We start from the raw sequence: 18,629 nt of genomic DNA on the forward strand, positions 1-18,629 counted from the left end.
ATAGCTTCCAGGGAGATCGGGAGATGTGTTCTTTATTCTGGGCAGTCATGTACTTAGCTCAAAATTAGGAGTTCTTTTCTACAGAAGAGAGGGACGGTGGATTTGGGGGGATAAATAATGTTCTCTGCCACCTAGTCTAAACCTGGCATTCTACCACCTTTCATAATCAGGGCGCTGCCAGCTGAGGTCAAAGACCTGAAACAGTCAAAGTCTTGGGGTCATTCTATCACCTCCACTTTTCACCTACTCTGCAGCCTTCTGCTTCTCCCCACCTCCACTGCCACGACCACAGTCCACGTCACAGTCGTCTTTTGCCTGGACTCCTACAGGAGCTGCTGACTGGTCTCCCTGCTTTGATTCCACCCCCTTACAGTCCATCTTGTTCATAGAATCTAGCACGAGCTCTTTAAAATAAAAATTTTATCAGATCATTCCCTTGCTTAAGACATTCAATTTGCTTCCCATGTAAAATGATAAGCAAATTCCCTCTGCGGCCTGCAAGGCCCTACAGTGTCTGATGCTGCACCTCTCTGAACCGTCTCCTCCTTGCTGAGTTTGGAACACCAGGCTCGGCCCTCCCTTTCCATTGCTGCCTCTGCTGCAGTGGCCCTTCTCCAGCTCCTAACCCTGGCTCCCTCCCAGCGTGATTCAGGTGGTTCCTGAGACATTCTCACCTCACACAGTCATTTCCCCAGCTGCCCCCCAGCGCACACCCCCGTCTGTTACTCTCTGCCCTCACCCTGTTTGATTAACATGTTTATTGTTTTTTTGTCCATTTCCTGGTATGCAAGCCCTATGAAGGCAGGAGTGTCCCTAACACATAGGAGGAGCTTGGTGTCTTCTGTTCCATGACCTTCCTCAGGGGCTCTTTGTTTACCCTAGAACTTATTTTTTCTGATAGACAAAAGAATAATGTACTTTAACAAATCCTAAATTTATCCATCTTCTCCATACTCTCTGCTACATGGAATCCACCTTCTTCCTGGAGGTTTTTGTTTTAACCTAGACTGATAGTTCTCTAGGCCTGCTGTGCTCAGCTGCCCTTGGGTTTCCCTTCCCCATGCTGATGGGGTAGAGCTATGAGTCCTGATCCTATTTTTCCTCTTCCTTGGTTTAATTTCTCAGTTTTCTGGAATTACATGCTCAAATTTGGGTAAAAGAAGGCATGGGAGGTAAACTTTCTCTCACACTTAATTGATGAGATTCTGGTTATAAAAATCCATGTCAAATTGGATCTTTGGAGCATTGATCTTCTAGCATCCATTGTTGCTGGTGACAAGTCAGTTGCCAATACAGTTCTGCTTCCTTTGTTTGCCAACTAATGTTTTTCCCTCTGTCTTCTCTCTGTCCTCAATATTCTGAATCTCAACTGATAAATGTCAGTAAATGTGGATCCTTTTTTATACATGATGCTGGTACTCAATAGGTCCTTAATCTGAAGACATATATTAGGTCCTATAAAAATTGCTTTTCTTTGAAAATGTCTTCTTTATGAAAGGCTTATTACTTTCATATTAAATCTCCTAGATTAATCCGATATGCGTTTTATCTTTTCACCTACCCTTTCTCTCATTTTGTTTATTCTACACTTTGAGAGACTTCCATCATTTTATATTCTACCTCTTTTAACTTATTTCTCTGTCATGTTTTTTTAATTTCTGTCATCTCTTTCTTCTTCTCTGATGGTTTCTTTTTCATAGCAACCTGTTCTTGGGTTTTTTAAAAACCTGTTCTTGTTTTATAGAAGCACTATCTTCTCAAATCTCCCTGCGGATATTAAAGATCTGTTATTTGATTTCTCTGTCTCCTTTGGGATTAGTAGTTCCATTTGTTTTTCTTGTCCTTTCTCTTTCATAGTGCTGGCTTTCCTATGAAAGTGATCTTTGATTGCCCATCCAGTTATTCTGGGTATTTGTCACTGGTTCCTCTGCTTTGGGTACGTAAGTCTGGTATCTGTAGAGTGTGTTAATTTAAGGGCTTCATTATAGAGAATGAGGGTAGAGAGGCAGATATTAGGCTGGGGACCCCATGAAAACCAGAATGACTAGAATGGCAAATACCCTTCTTCAACCCAAACGCTTCATTCAGTTTCTTTAGGAACACTGACCCTTTTTTACTGGGGGAGGGTGTGCATCCTTAGGGATGACACTGGGCTGCTAGTCATCTCTGTGGTCTTTGGCACAGGCTGGGGCATAGACTGATCCCTCTTCCCATTCCCTCCTCCTCTTATGCCAGTCCTGAGCACAGAGCCTCTCAGGCTGCTGAGAAGATTGATGTCCAGACCCTCTGTAGTCCCTTCCTGAGGAGGTCTGGGCTGGGGCTTCCTCTGCTCCAGTGTTTTCTTTAGATCATGCTTCTGCTTTCCGTCTTTTTAGAAAGCTGTTAATCTCTTGCTTGGTGATTGCCCCTTCCTCCCTGCCCTGTTCTCTGTGTTGTTCTGGGGCCTATTCCCTTTGGCCTTTTTCTTTTTCTAATATCTACCAGGACTGAATTTAGGTATATGAAACAGGAAGTCCAAATACCAGTAACCTTAAAAAAAGAGGCAGGAGGGCTATTTTTTTCCTCTTAGAAAGCAAGTCTGGAGGTGGGCAGTCTGGGGTGTTGTGGCAGCTCCAGGCAGTGTGCAGGCACCAAGTCCTTTTTTCTGCTTGCTCATCTGGACACCTGTCTTCCATCCTAAGAGTTTCCTCATGGTGGCAAACGGTCACAGCAGCTCCAGCCATCATAGTCGCATTCTAGGCAGGAAGGGGTGAAAGGGGAGTAGTATAGAAGGTACCAGCTAGCTGAGTCTGTTCCACTTTAAAAGAGATTTTATGGAACACTTTTCTCAGTGATTTCTGATTACCTTTGACCCCCACTCTCTGCAAGGGGTTGTGGGAAATTTAGCTTTTTAAGCTGAATTTAGCTGAATGCAGTATTGTTTCCAATAATTTAGGAGTTTGGTGAGGAAGACAAGGAGGATAGATTTGGGCTTGCAGCTAATACTTTCACAGTGTTCTGTTAGTGGCGCTTCGGGTATGGAGGGAGAAGGCAAGCATGGGCTCAGCCTAACGTCTTGAGACAAGTGCTCATCTTTGAAATGCACAAAAACCCCTTTTTCAGGTGCTGGGGTTTAGCTGTGTGCATTTTCTTAGAGGTCATAATGCCATTTCTTTGCATGTGTAGTAAAGGAGCAGTCTCAGTTAAATTTTCCAACTTTTTACTCAGAGCATTAAGTCTTTCCATTTTAGAGGCAGTGTGTTAGCTTTGTCTGTGTTGCCACTGTAACAAGTTAGCATAAACTTAGTGGCTTAAAACAACAGAAATTTATTATCTTATACCTCTCAAGGTCGGAAATCCAAATTGAGTTTCACTGGGCTAAAGTTAAGGTATCAATGGGCTAGAGGAGACAATTCATTCCTTTCCCTTTTCTGGCTTCCATAGGTCAGCGGTGGTCATGACCCTTCCTCCATCACCTAAGCCAGTCATGTAGCATCTTCCAGTCTCTCCCTGACCCTGGTCCTCGTGCTTCCCTCCCGATAAATCAGGATCCTTACGATTACATTGAGCCCACCTGGATAATCTAGGGTAATCTCTCCATTGTAAGACACTTAATTTAATCAGATATATAAAGTACTTGGCCCTGTAAGGTAATATTCACGTATTTAGGATGCGGATGTGGTAGGATGCACCTGTGACAGGCAGCTCTAACTCAACATCCGATAGAATTTTCCTTTATCTATATAGTCCCTTAAGACTGCTGCCCAGAAAGGCTTAGCTGAGAACCGTCACTCAGTTTTCATGAACAAAATTTAGACCTAATGCTTAGGAATTTTGGAAGGATCAGTCTTTTCTTTTTAGAACTTTTTTTAATAGAACTTTTTTTTAATAGAACTTTTAAGAAACTCTCCATATGATATGGTCTAGTTCATATGGCATTTCCAGGGATGATGGTTATAAACAATTGCATTCTGTCTTCCTTTTTTATGTGAAAAATATGTAGAAAGACTTTTCATCAGAAAAGTACTTCTTCGGGCTTCCCTGGTGGCGCAGTGGTTGAGGATCCACCTGCCAGTGCAGGGGACGTGGGTTCGAGCCCTGGTCTGGGAAGATCCCACATGCCCAACTAAGCCCATGTGACAAAACTACTGAGCCTGCACTCTACAGCCTGCGTGCCACAACTACTGAAGCCTGCGCGCCTAGAGCCTGTGCTCTGCAACAAGGGAAGCCACCGCAATGAGAAGCCCAGGCACCACAAAGGAGAGTAGCCCCCACTCGCTGCAACAAGAGAAAGCCCAAGCCCAGCAACAAAAGACCCAATGCAGCCAAAAATAAATAAATTTATAAAAAGAAAAGTACTTCTTCCAACTAAAATTTTGTTGTATTAATTTTTTTTGGAAATTATAAATTTCTGTACTTCCTTTATAGTTCATTTACTGAACTCTTAATTCTTCAGGAAAAATAATTCCCATCTGAAATGCCAGATGATGTATAACAATAGCAACAACTACCAAAACACAGAACTCTTGTCCTGAAACCTGAACATTTAGGACAGCTAAAGAAAGAATTTTTGATGAAATTTCAGTGTATATATATTTTCCTCTATATTTTTATTGGAGATAGCAGTGGTTCACTTCCTTTTATTGGCTTTTCCCTCAAATAATGTCATTATAATTAAAACACATTTTCTATGTTTTTTTCTGTCTTTATAGCTTAAGAAATGTATTAAAACTCCAGAAATCCCTTCCAAACATGTTCGGAACTGGGTCCCAAAAGTCTTGGAACAACGACGACAAGGTTTGGAAACGTATTTACAGGTAAGATGTGTTTAGATCCTCAATTAATGTAGCTTAAAGAGTCATATATCTCAATATTTTTTTCTCAGAACTTATGGGTAAGATACAGAATATATCAAGCAACCAAACATTCTGAGTGAAAAGAAAGTTTAAAATTATAAGTATGTTGTTGGTTGGTTCTTTTAGCTTTAGTTAAGTTCTATTTAAAATTGGTTATATGGATTCAGGAAGTGAAAAATTAGTATAAAAGTAAAAACCGATGCAGAGGGGTCTGTTCGTGTTTTTGTTCAGCCCTACAAATTACTTTCTGTTTTTTGTTTTCCCCTCCAAGATTTGCTGCTTCTTCATAGCATTCCCAGCCTTTAGGTGTTGGGTGTTGGGGAGATAATGAGAGAAACTGCATTTTCAGTGGGCCTGGCTAGTACACCTATGGAATCAAATTGAGAATGAGTATATAAAAATTACTTCTGTTCAAGTACCAACTTCTTTGAAAATTAAAATGTATGTTTTTAAAAGAATGCAGAGGATGCTCTTTTCTGTAGCTAAGAGGAGCAAACAGAACTACCTAAAGTAAGATAAGACAAAGCAGTCTGTCTGCCAAGTGACAGAAAAAGCAAAAGGAAAGCGTGAGGTGGTGTCAGCTTCTCTGAGTTTTAAAACAAAAAGGGCTAGTGGCCTCAGGTGAATATTCAGTGTAGTCATCATTAATCCAAAGAGTACTGCGTGAGGCAAGTGCTGAGAGAAGGGTTGGGGGGCTGTGGGAGCCTTGTGTTCACCAGGACACATGAGTGCACTTGAGGGGCTGACGCATGAGACTGCCTGAGGTGAGCATGGCCAGGAGGGAAGGGGTGGGGAACCTTGGCTCTCAAAGAATGAAGAGCTGGACATCACCTCGGAGTTCTGAGTTTACCGCGATGATCTATCTAAGACATGTTGCGTCAAAGAAGTCGGCAGCCATGGTTGTGTTCATCCATTGCTATCTTCATCACCCCCTTAAGCATTAACCCTTGGTGGATTTTCTTTGGGCGGGCAGCTGTGGACTGTGTGAAGCCATATGCTATGTCCTCTACAGAGCTTTTCTGGTTGGTTTTGCCTGAATGACTAGTAACTAGAAGCTGAGGAGAAGGTGTCACCACAGGCTTGTACTAAGCGATCAGTTCACAGGACTCTGTCCCAGTAGAAGGATGCCAAGAGTCCATCCCTGGTCCCCTGCAGTTTTCTTGGTCTTTACAGTATCCAAATAGGAAAGCTGACACGTGGAGGTCCTCTGAACCACAGAGGAGGGCTCTCTTCACTGCCTTTGTTCTTCTGCTTTGGGACGTGGTGGATGGATCCTTCACTGCCTCTCCCTGGCAGTGAGAGATTAAAGGAAGTGGAGGCCACAAATGACAGGAAACTGTGTGACCATGTGCCTTGAGACTCTGTATATGGAACTATGAGACTTCCAGAGCCTCGGGCTGCACTGCAGAGCAAAACCAAACCAAAAAACGAGACATTAGATGTTGTATGCAAAGGGTAAAAATGCATGTTCTCTATAATTAAATGGAATAGGTAAACAATGCATTCTAATTTGTAAGCCAGATTTTCCACAGATATTGTATATCTTCAAGCTTTAGTTCTGAAGAAAGCTTTGCTCTTTTTCCTACCATTGTATTTGACACATGACTCCCATTGCTACTCAGTGTAAACATTTTAAGTTGTTTGTACTTTGGATATAAATATGTGGTTAAAATCATCTGGCATAGAGAGGAGTTTACAGTGACACTCAAATTGAGCTTAGAATTTTCTACTCTCAGAAACAGAGCTTGAAAGATGTGGTTGAAGGACTGAGAGGGCTCGTTTGCTCTTGTGCGTTTAATAGTCAGTTTGTTGTCAGTTAAGTCCTGAAGGAGTTCAAGGGCACTTTTTCTCTTCTCTGTCTTCCCCCTCTTCCCCCTGTTTCTATTTGCATGCCCTGGGAGCCAAATGGAAGTTACAAAGATGAGTGTGGATGCTTGATCAACCGCCAGTGAAATGAAAACCCTGGCTTAGGTGTCATTTCTTGATAGCATTTGGTGTTTAAGTCTCTTTGGAAGTAAGACAGTTATCACTGTTCCTTCTACTCACCTTTGTAACTCCAGTTAGAATCCCACTCACCCTCAGCACCAGTCTGAACCCCTGAGTTTAAGTGCCACTAGCACTTCTCAGCAGGCACTATCGTGCAGCGAATCCATCTCAGCTTGAGGTACATATGATGGCCCTGTTCAGGCCCGTAAACCTAAGAAAGTATTAATACCCTCAAGCCATAGCATCTTAAGCTCACAGGGAACTTAGACCTTATCTAGTCCAGCTTGTCTCCTGCCCTTCAATTAAGTTCATGATCATCCCTCTGGTCACAGTTTACCACCCATGAAACAGGCCAATTAGCTCTTGGAAGGGCCAGAGAAAACTCTTCCTTTTGTTCAAGAAGCAGCTAGTACACTCTAGACCATAGATGGATTCAACACACATTTCCTAAGTTAGCCCACATCGCTCTTTTATTTTAGAGTTGGAGAAACAAGTCCAGTGGAATTAAGAAATTTGCCTCACTTCCTAAGTATATTAGTTAAAGAGATGGGACTGGAATTTTAGTTTCTTAACTCCCAGTATAGGCTCTTTTTGTTATGCATTGTAGATTTTTTAAATCAGGAGAAAACTTTCAGCCTTGAGGTAGAGTTTTTCTTAAGGATATAATAATAAAAGTAAAGGAAAATATAATCATAAACCATCACAATTTAATTGGCTATCCCCAACTTCCTTGATCAATAGATTTTTTTTAAATCTTTGATTTGAATATTTGAAAATTGTGAGTATACATCTGTTTTCTGTGGTAAGTCATCTGCATAGAAACAAAAATCTTAAGAATAAATTAATTTGGTTTTCCCAAACTGATTTGACCATCAGACATGGTTTATATAATAGTTTTATCTCCTGGTTTGAAGTGACTTTCCACCTTTCCTGAGACCCCACTGAAACAAAAGTATAAAAACTTAAAAAGGAGGGACTTCCCTGGTGGTGCAGTGGTTAAGAATCCACCAGCCAATGCAGGGGACATGGGTTTGAGCTCTGGTCCGGGAGGATCCCACATGCTGCGGAGCAACTAAGCCCATGAGTCACAACTACTGAAGCCTGCGTGCCTAGAACCCCTGCTCCACAACAAGAGAAGCCACCGCAGTGAGGGGCCCGCGTGCTGCAATGAAGAGTAGCCTCCGCACACCACAGCTAGAGAAAGCTTGTGCACAGCAACAAAGACCCGACACAGCCAAAAATAAATAAAATAAATAAATTTATTTAAAAAAAGAAGTCATTTAAAAAGAAAACACTTAAAAAGGAATAAACCCCAACAGTTAGGTGGTGGATGGGCAAGGAAAAGAGGGCCTCATCAAAGGAAGAAAACATTTTAACAGTTTCCTGGAAGATGGAATGTTCTGGGAGCATGTGAATAGATGCAAAAAGCAGGGCCCAAGCTCAGCCATGAGAGCTGCGGTGGGTGTGGGAGATGGCCCGCCCACAGCTGTGCTGGAGATGGAGCTTCTGGACCTAGAGCTGGCAGGTGAGGCCGAGGCCGAGGTGAGCAGTGAAACTGAACACACTTGGGTCATTCAAGGTGTACACATGGGATGGGTGCTCAGGCCACTTATTCTGTACAGAATACATACTGATGTTTATGACCACGCCAAAAAATTTGTAAGACTATTTTCTTGAAAATAAAACAATACAACAAAACACTAAACAGAATGGCTGAGGAAAGCTAAAGCTTCTGATGTGGATATTAGGGCCCCCAAGTTGACACCCTCCTCCCCATCCCCTTACCTCAAGGAAAAGCCCACCATGTCTTTCCCACACTCAGAAGGAAGCCTGTGACGAGCACTCCTACTGACCTACTAGCAGAGGAAACCCACCGAAGCTGCTTTCTGCAGTGAGATCTGATAACCAGGGATCACCAGGCATTGAAGAAAAAGACCAAGATGAATGAAAGCACTGACTCTTCAGGAAGGAGATAATTCAGAACACAACATATATCTTACAAATTGATTTAATATATCTAGAGAGCTTCTCAAAGGTATTACATCCAAAAGATGACACTAGGATACTATGTAAAAGGAACAATCGGACGGCACATGAGAATTCTTAGAATTAGTTGTTTTCTCCAGTTGAAAACATTCGGGAGTTGCTCTCTCTAGTTGGGAAACTGTTCCGTAGAGTACAGAGACAAAAGTTGCAACAGAAGACAAGAGACACAGAGGACCAATTCAAGTCTAATGTCCTCTTTCATTCTGGAGGCCCAGAGAGAAAGAAGAGGGGAAAATACAAAAGTAGGGAAGAGAATAATCAAAAGAAAAAACACTTGAAAATTTCCCCAAACTGGAGGATATGGGACTTTACACAGACAAGTTTCCACAAGGACAGAGCACAACGAATGAAGAAACCCTCTGAGGCCAGACATAACCTGGCAACATTTCAGTACATCAGAGAAGAAGCCCACAATCTTACAGAAAGGAAAAACAAATGGTCAGCAAGGTTGAGGTTTAGCTGTGGCTTCATTTATTTATTTGAGGCTGGCTTAATGGTCAGGTCCCTTGCCATTCTTCAATAGTAGCTTTAAATGGCAAGCTCTTATAATTTTTAGACAAAGATTTTTCACGGAAATTTTGTGTACATCACTTGTGCTCTTTGTTGAAATAATGTGAAATTTATCTTTCTGAGAAAGAGACCCACATCTTATGTCACTAACTTAGGAAAAACAGTTATGTTTTCATCCTTTTCATAAAGGAGTGAAAAATAATTAAATGTACAGTGAGTTTTGGGAGCTGAACAGAAATAGCTCATAGCAACTCATGACTAAAGATAATCGAAGCTAATATTAATCCCTAAAAAAAGGTTCATTCAAAGAAAACATTGCCACAGCTGGGGTTAAGCTGTTTTGTTAGACAGTAGATGCAGAGTGCTGTCTTCAGAAGACCCTATTGACCTGACTAGCCTGCCCCTCGTTCGTTATTTAAATTATACTATGCAGTATAATGTTACGTTTGGTCAGAAGTCTGCAATGGATTAAACAGTATTGTATTTTTAACTTCTCCAGTAGTGCATGAAGCATCTGTTAAAATTGACCATGTGTGCTTGCAATATGTGTATTCTTGAATTCTTGAGTACAGTGAACTGTATAAAATCAGATGAAGTTTTTAAAGCAAATCTCTTACATCGTAACTTGGCTGCTTAATCTATAAGAAGAAAGGTATATTAAAAATTGCCACATGTTTTTATGATAATTGATATAGTTGGGCTTAGTTCAAACATCCATGTTTTGGGGTTTTTTTTAATAGATCTTTATTGGAGTATAATTGCTTTGCAATACTGTGTTAGTTTCTGTTGTACAACAAAGTGAATCAGCCATATGCATACATACATCCCCACATTCCCTCCCTCTTGAGCCTCCCTCCCATCCTCCCTATCCCACCCCTCTAGGTGGTCACAAAGCACCGAGCTGATCTTCCTGTGCTATGCGGCTGCTTCCCACTAGCTATCTATTTTACATTTGGTAGTGTATATATGTCAGTGTTACTCTCTCACTTCGTCCCAGCTTGCCCTTCCCCCTCCCTGTGTCCTCAAGTCGATTCTCTATATCTATGTCTTTATTCCTGGCCTGCCACTAGGTTCATCAGTACCACTTTTTTTTTTAAGATTCCATATATATGCGTTAGCATATGGTATTTGTTTTTCTCTTTCTGACTTACTTCATTCTGTATGACAGTCTCTAGGTCCATCCACCTCATTACAAATAACTCAATTTCGTTTATTTTTATGGCTAGGTAATATTCCATTGTATATATGTGCCACATCTTCATTATCCATTTATCTGTCGATGGACATTTAGGTTGCTTCCATGTCCTGGCTATTGTAAATAGTGCTGCAATGAACATTGTGGTGCATGTGTCTTTTTGAATTGCAGTTTTCTCAAGGTATATGCCCAGTAGTGGGATTGCTGGGTCATATGGTAGTTCTATTTTTAGTTTTTAAGGAACCTCCATACTGTTATCCACAGTGGTTGTATCAATTTACATTCCCACCAACAGTGCAGGAGGGTTCCCTTTTCACTGCACCCTTTCCACAATTTATTGTTTCTAGATTTTTTGATGATGGCCATTCTGATACGTGTGAGGTAATAATACCCCATTGTAGTTTTGGCTTGCATTTCTCTAATAATGAGTGATGTTGAGCATTTTTTCATGTGCCTCTTGGCCATCTGTATGTCTTCCTTGGTGAAATGTCTATTTAGGTCTTCCGCCCATTTTTTAATTGGTTTGTTTGTTTTTTTGATATTGAGCTCCATGAGCTGTTTATGTATTTTGGAGATTAATCCTTTGTCCGTTGTTTCATTTGCAAATATTTTTGCCCATGCTGAGGGTTGTCTTTTCATCTTGCTTATGGTTTCCTTTGCTGTGCAAAAGCTTTTAAGTTTCATTAGGTCCCATTTGTTTATTTTCGTTTTTATTTTCATTACTCGTAAGAGGTGGGTCAAAAAAGATCTTGCTGTGGTTTATGTCAAAGAGTATTTTCCTATCATTTCCTCTAAGTGTTTTATAGTGTCTGGTCTTACATTTAGGTCTTTAATCCACTTGGAGTTTATTTTTATGTATGCTGTTAGGTAGTGTACTAATTTCATTCTTTTATATGTAGCTGTCCAGTTTTCCCAGCGCCACTTATTGAAGAGGCTGTGTTTTCTCCATCATATGTTCTTGCCTCATTTGTCATAAATTAGGTGACCATATGTGCATGGGTTTATGTCTGGGCTTTCTATCCTGTACCATTGATCTGTATTTCTGTTTTCCTACCAGTACCATACTGTCTTGATTACCGTAGCTTTGTAGTATAGTTTGAAGTCAGGGAGCCGGATTCTTCCAGCTCAATTTTTCTTTCTCAAGGTTGCTTTGGCTCTTCGGGGTCTTTTGTGTTTCCATACGAATTGTAAAATTCTTTGTTCTTATTCTGTGAAGAATGCCGTTGGTAGTTTGATAAGGATTGCATTGAATCTGTAGATTGCTTTGGGTAGTATAATCATTCTTCCGATCCAAGAACATGGTATATTTCGCCATCTGTTTATGTCATCTTTGATTTCTTTCATCAGTGTTTTATAGTTTCCTGAGTATAAGTCTTTCGCCTCCTTAGGTAGGTTTATTCCTAGTATTTTATTATTTTTGTTGCGATGGTAAATGGGATTGGTTCCTTAATTTCTCTTTCTGAATTTTTGTTGTTAGTGTATAGGAATGCCACAGAATTCTATGCATTAATTTTGTATCCTGCAACCTTACCAAATTCATTGATTGATTAGTTCTAGTAGTTTCATGGTAGCATCTTTAGGATTTTCTATGTATAGTATCATGTCATCTGCAAACAGTGACAGTTTTACTTCTTCTTTTCCAATTTGTATTCCTTTTATTTCTTTTTCATCTCTGATTGCCATGGCTAGGACTTCCAAAACTATGTTGAAAAAGAGTGACGAGAGTGGACATCCTTGTCTTGTTCCTGATCTTAGTGGAAATGCTTTCAGTTTTTCACCATTGAGTATGATGTTTGCTGTGGGTTTGTCATATATGGCCTTTATTATGTTGAGGTAGGTTCCCTCTATGCCCATTTTCTGGAGAGAGTTTATCATAAATGGATGTTGAATTTTGTCTAAAGCTTTTTCTGTATCTATTGAGATGATCATATGGTTTTTATTCCTTAATTTGTTAATATTGTGTATCACATTGATTGATTTGCGTATATTGGAGAATCCTTGCATCCCTAGGATAAATCCCACTTGATCATGGTGTATGATCCTTTTAATGTGTTGCTGGAATCTGTTTGCTAGTATTTTGTTGAGGGTTTTTCCACCTGTGTTCATCCGAGATATTGGTCTATAATTTTCTTTTTTTGTGATACCTTTTTCTGGTTTTGGTTTCAGGGTGATGGTGCCTTTGTGGAATGAATTTGGGGGGCTTCCTCCCTCTGCTATTTTTTGGAAGAGCTTGAGAAGGATAGGTGTTAGCTTTTCTCTAAATATTTGATAGAATTCACCTGTGAAGCCGTCTGGTCCTGGACTTTTGTTTGTTGGAAGATATTTAATTATGGTTTCAGTTTAATTACTTGGGATAAGTCTGTTTATATTTTCTAATTCTTCTTGGTTCAGTCTTAGAAAATTGTACCTTTCCAAGAATTTGTCCCATTCTTCATGGTTGTCCATTTTATTGGCATATAGTTATTTTTAATAGTTTCTTATAATTCTTTGTATTTCTGTGGTGTCAGTTGTGATTTCTCCTTTTTCATTTCTAATTTTATTTATTTGTGTCCTCTCCCTTTTCTCTAAGGGTTTATCAATTTTGTTTACGTTCTCAAAGAACCAGCTTTCAGGTTTTTCTTTTATTATTATTTAATTTTTTTTTTTTGCGGTATGCGGGCCTCTCACTGTTGTGGCCTCTCCCATTGCGGAGCACAGGCTCCAGACGCGCAAGCTCAGCGGCCATGGCTCACGGGCCCAGCCACTCCGTGGCATGTGAGATCCTCCCAGACCAGGGCACGAACCCATGTCCCCTGAATCGGCAGGTGGACTCTCAACCACTGCGCCACCAGGGAAGTCCAGCTTTCAGTTTTATTGATCTTTGCTATTGTTTTTTCATTTCTATTTTATTTATTTCTGCTTGGATCTTTATGATTTCTTTCCTTCTACTGACTTTGGGTTTTCTTTGTTCTTCTTTCTCTAGTTGCTTTAGGTGTAGGGTTAGATTGTTTATTTGAGGTTTTTCTTGTTTCTTGAGGTGAGATTGAATTGCTGTAAACTTCCCTCTTAGAACTGCTTTTGCTGTGTCCCATAGGTTTTGGGTCATTGTGTTTTCGTTGTCATTTGTTTCTGTGTATTTTTTTATTTCTTCTTTGTTTTCTTCAGTGATTTCTTGGTTATTTTTTAGTGAACTGTTTAGCCTCCATGTATTTGTGTTTTTTACAGTTTTTTTCCTGTAATTGATTTCCAGTCTCACAGTGTTGTGGTCAGAAAAGGTGATTGATACAATTTCAATTTTCTTAAATTTTCCAGGGCTTGATTTGTGACCCAAGATGTGATCTGTCCTGCAGAATGTTCCTTGTGCCCTTGAGAAGAAAGTGTATTCTGCCACTTTTGGGTGGAATGTTCTATAAATATCAATTAAATCCCTCTGGTCTATGGTGTCATTTAAAGTTTGTGTTTCCTTATTTATTTTCTGTTTGGATGATCTGTCCATTGGTGTAAGTGAGATGTTAAAGTCCCCTGCTATTATTGTGTTACTGTCGATTTCACCTTTCATGGTTAGCATTTGCCTCATGTATTGAGGTGCTCCTCTGTTGGGTACATAAACATTTATAACAGTCTTTATTTTAAAGTCTATTTTATCTGATACAAGTATTGCTACTCCAGCTTTCTTTTGATTTCCATTTGCATGGAATATCTTTTTCCATCCCTTCACTTTCAGTCTGTATGTCTTGTAGACAGCATATATATGGGTCTTGTGTTTGTATCCATTCAGCCAGTCTGTGTCTTTTGGTTGGGGCATTTAATCCATTTACATTCAAGGTTCTTATTGATATATATGTTCCTGTTACCATTTTCTTAATTGTTTTGGGTTTGTTTTTGTGCGTCTTTTTCTTCTCTTGTGTTTCCTGCCTTGAGAAGTTTCTTTAGCATTTGTTGTAAAACTGGTTCAGTGGTGCTGAATTCTCTTAGCTTTTGCTTGTCTGAAAAGGCTTTGATTTCTCTGTCGAATCTGAATGAGATCCTTGCTGGGTAGAGTAATCTTGGTTGTAGGTTTTTCCCTTTCATCACTTTAAGTATATCCTGCCACTCCCTTCTGGCTTGTAGAGTTTCTGCTGAGAAATCAGCTGATAACTGTATGGGGATTCCTTTGTATGTTATTTTTTGTTTTTCCCTTGCTGCTTTTAATATTTTTTCTTTGAATTTAATTTTTATTAGTTTGATTAATATGTGTCTGGTGTGTTTTTCCTAGGGTTTATCCTGTATGGGACTCTCTGTGCTTCCTGGTCTTGGGTGACTATTTCCTTTCCTGTGTTAGGGAAGTTTTCAACTATAATCTATTTAAATATTTTTTCAGACATTTCTTTTTCTCTTCGTCTTCTGGGACGCCTATAATTCGAATGTTGGTACATTTAGTGTTATCCCAGATATCTCTGAGATTGTCTTCAATTCTTTTCATTCTTTTTTCTTTATTCTGCTCCTCGGCAGGCATTTCCACCATTTTGTCTTCCAGCTCACTTATTCGTTCTTCTGCCTCAGTTATCCTGTCATTGATTCCTTCTAGTGTATTTTTCATTTCAGTTATTGTGTTGTTCATCTCTGTTTGTTTGTTTTTTAGTTCTTCTAGATCTTTGTTAAACATTTCTTGTATTTTCTCAATCCATGCCTCCATTCTATTTCCGAGATTCTGGATCATCTTTACTATCATTACTCTGAATTCTTTTTCAAGTAGATCACCTATTTCCTCTTCACTTATTTGGTCTTGTAGGTTTTTACCTTGCTTCTTCATCTGTGACATATTTTTTTGCCATATCTTTTTTTTTTTTTTTGATGAGTGGGATTGTTTGTGTTCCTGTCTTACTGGTTGTCTGGCCTGAGGCTTTCAACACTGGAGTTTGTAGGCTGTTGGGTAGAGCTGGATCTTGGTGCCGAGATCAGGACCTCCAGGAGCCCTCACTCTGATAGATATTCCCTGGGGTCTGAGGTTCTCTGTTAGTCCAGTGGTTCGGACTCAGAGCTCCCACCTGAGGAGCTTTGACCCAACTCCCAGCTCGTGACCAAGTTCCCACAAGCCACACGGGGCCTAAGCAGGGGCAGGGTTTGGGTGGGCGTGCAGAGCCTATGCTTAGGACCCACAGGGCTGGAAAAGGCCCTTGGGGCTGTGGGGGTGGGGCTTAGGCTTAAAGGAACAGAAGGGGCCCAGGCATGCCTCCCGCCTCTGGTCTCAGAGGGTGGGAGACCCCACCTGGGAGCCCAGCAGGCTTCCTGGGCTCAAGTGGACAGGTCAAACACCCTCCACTCCTCTCCTGCTCCTCAGTCCTGGAGGGCCCCTCCCGCCTGCCTATCTGCTTTTACCCCAGACTCCTTCCTATGCTCCCAGGACCAACATGGCCCAGAGGGGGCCTCTGAGAGCATAGGACCCAGCCCGAGAGCCGGGCAGACTTCCCTGGCCGATTGGGCAGGGGATATGCTGGGTGTGCTTCCCCCTGATCCAAGCCCCCAAGGGTCCCTCCAGGCGTGGGAACCCCTTCTGCCTCTCAGCCACCCCTCAGGGGTGCTGGTCCTGTCTGGCCTCCACTTCTCCTCCCCCTTCAGTCCCCCCACATCCTACCATTTCACTTGGGGTTTCCTCCTGTCTCCTTGGGCATTAAGGTCCCCCCCCCCAGCGTCCTGCAGGCGCCCTAGTTGCGGGGAGACATGAACTCTGAGTCTTTGCACACTGCCATCTTGACTCCTTCCTCTCCATGCTTTTTTATTAGTCCCTTTTTTTCTGAATTGTTTCTTTCCTTGCCTGCTTTTGGATTGGTGGCAGATTTTTTTTCCCTTTTTCTCTTTCCATTTTCCCCCTTGTTAGTATGTATCTGTTCTTTTCATGGTTACCTATTATCTTTAGTTTCCTCCTGAACATTACAAGGACCTTAGAATGTTTTAAGTCTGATCACCCTGCATGTAAGATTCTGGGTTGACAGTACAATTTTTTTCAGCACTTGGAAAATATTGTGACACTTCACTTTGGCTCTTGTGGTTTCTGATAAAAAATCCACTGTCGCATTAATTGTTTTTCCTCTATATGTAAGATGTTGTTTTAAACTGGCTGTTTTCATAGTCTTTGTGCCTACCTCAACCTCTGGCATGGTGAAGGCAAGGTATTTTGTTTATTTTGTTTACTGAAACAGTATTATTGTTCAAATACTGTCCATGCATTTAAACAGCTCTGGGCACAGAATAGGTACTCCATAAATGTTAGTTAAAGGAAGGAAGAAATATAGAAAGATTTTGTGCTTGAAACATAGAAATAAAATTCCAGTTTTCAAGATTTTATCTTTGTCATTGGTTTTCAGAAGTTTAATTATGATGTGTCTTGGTTTGCGTTTCTTTTAAGTTTTTCCTGTTTGGAGTTCTCCCAACTTCTTGAATCAGTAGGTTTATCTCTTTTGCTACATGTGGAAGTTTTTAGCCATTATTTCTTTGGGTATTTTTTCAGCCCCTTTCTCTTTCTCCTTTCCTTCCAGGACTCCAATAATGGAAATGTTAGATTTTTTATTATAGTTTCACAGGGGCCTAAGGCCTTTTTTATTTATTTTTACTGTTTCTCTCCATAGGTCAGACTAGATAATTTCTGTTGTTCTATCTTCCAGTTCACTGATTCTTTCCTCTGCTCCTTCCATTCTGGCACTGAACCCTTTTACTGAGCCTTTTCTTTATGTTACTGTATTTTTCAGTTCTAAAATCCTCATTTGATTCTTCTTTATAGCTTTTATTTTTTGCTGAGACTTTATATTTCTTTTTTTTTTTTTTGGCCACATCGCGCAGCTTGTGGGATCTCAGTCCCCTGACCAGGGATTGAATATTGGCATGATTGACTTTTTCATTCAGTTTGAGATCTTCCAGATTTTTGATATGATGAATGATTCTGATTGAATTCTAGACATTTTTGTATTATGTTATGAGACTCTGGATCTTATTTAAACCTTCTGTTTTAGTGGGCTTTCTCTGACACTGCTCAGTCAAGGCAGGGGATTCCACCTTGTTTCAACCATGTGAAGATGGAAAACCAGGTTCCCTACCTAACATCACTGACAGCTGGGTTGGGAGGGGTGCTACTCATTACTGCTGTAAGGATGGGAGTTCCAGCTCCCCACACGGTCTCCACTGACCCTGTAGGTGGGGGCACATTACTGGCAGGTGGGGATGAAAGTCCTGGCTGCTTTCTTGGCTTTCTCTGACACCACACCGGTGCTGGGTTCTTCATTACCAGCCTCAGAAGGGTTGAAGTCTAGGCTTCCCACAGGACTTTGCTGGCATGAGTAGAGGTGGGCCACAGTTTCTCCTGTGGTGTTCGGCTGGAATAGAGTGCTTTAGGGTCGGAGAATTTTCTGTCTTGCTAGGCTATCTCTTTTATGGTCCTTTTGCTAAAGGAAACAGGATTTTATTGGGGCCTTATTTGTCTGCATCTGTTGGTATTTCCTGGTTGTTAGCTTTTGCTTCTCCAAGTCAAGATATATGAGGCAAAATGAAAACCCAGGAAAGATAAAGCTCACCACTGTGTCATTCCTCAGGTCCTGGAAGGTCCCCTTTCTTCCTTCACCCTTTCATAATCTTTTTATGTTTGTTTTATATACAATGTCCAGTGGTTTAATTGTATTGGGTTGGCCAAAAAGATGTGACGGAAAAACCCGAACGAACTTTTTGGCCAACCCAATACTTAGCAGAAAGAATGGGGAAAAGTATATCCACTCCACCTTATTGGAAGTAGAAGTCCATCCATTGATTTTTGAATTTAATATTATGGTTTTGTTTTTTTTTAATATTATGTTTTTTGTTTCTGTGAGTTCTGTTTGCTTTATTTTTTTCCTAATCTGACTGGGTTTTAGGGTTTTTTCTTTTAATAGTCCTTCTATTTTTGCTCATATTTTCAAACCTCTATTTTATCTCTTTAGACACATTAACTCTCATTTTCTCAGGAAAAATGGTCATCACCACCTATCATCTGAATTCAATGGACCATGTTTAGTTTTATCTAATTATAAGATATTTTATGAATAGTTTACAGCAATTCATATTAAAAGAAAGAC

At 40.5% G+C, this 18,629-nt stretch overlaps 1 protein-coding gene across 1 annotated transcript in view; it reads left to right on the forward strand.

Annotated features, from left to right (window-relative positions):
- SNX24 (sorting nexin 24) overlaps nt 1–18,629 on the forward strand; it is a 162,853-nt gene that overhangs the window by 96,698 nt on the left and 47,526 nt on the right. The window contains exon 3 of the mRNA XM_029217846.1: nt 4,692–4,796. Coding sequence (XP_029073679.1) covers nt 4,692–4,796 — 105 coding nt within the window. The remainder of the gene's footprint in view (nt 1–4,691; nt 4,797–18,629) is intronic.

Source organism: Monodon monoceros, unplaced genomic scaffold (genome assembly GCF_005190385.1).
Source record: "Monodon monoceros isolate NGI ecotype Baffin Bay Population unplaced genomic scaffold, NGI_Narwhal_1 Super_Scaffold_12, whole genome shotgun sequence".
Classification (NCBI taxonomy): domain Eukaryota; kingdom Metazoa; phylum Chordata; class Mammalia; order Artiodactyla; family Monodontidae; genus Monodon; species Monodon monoceros.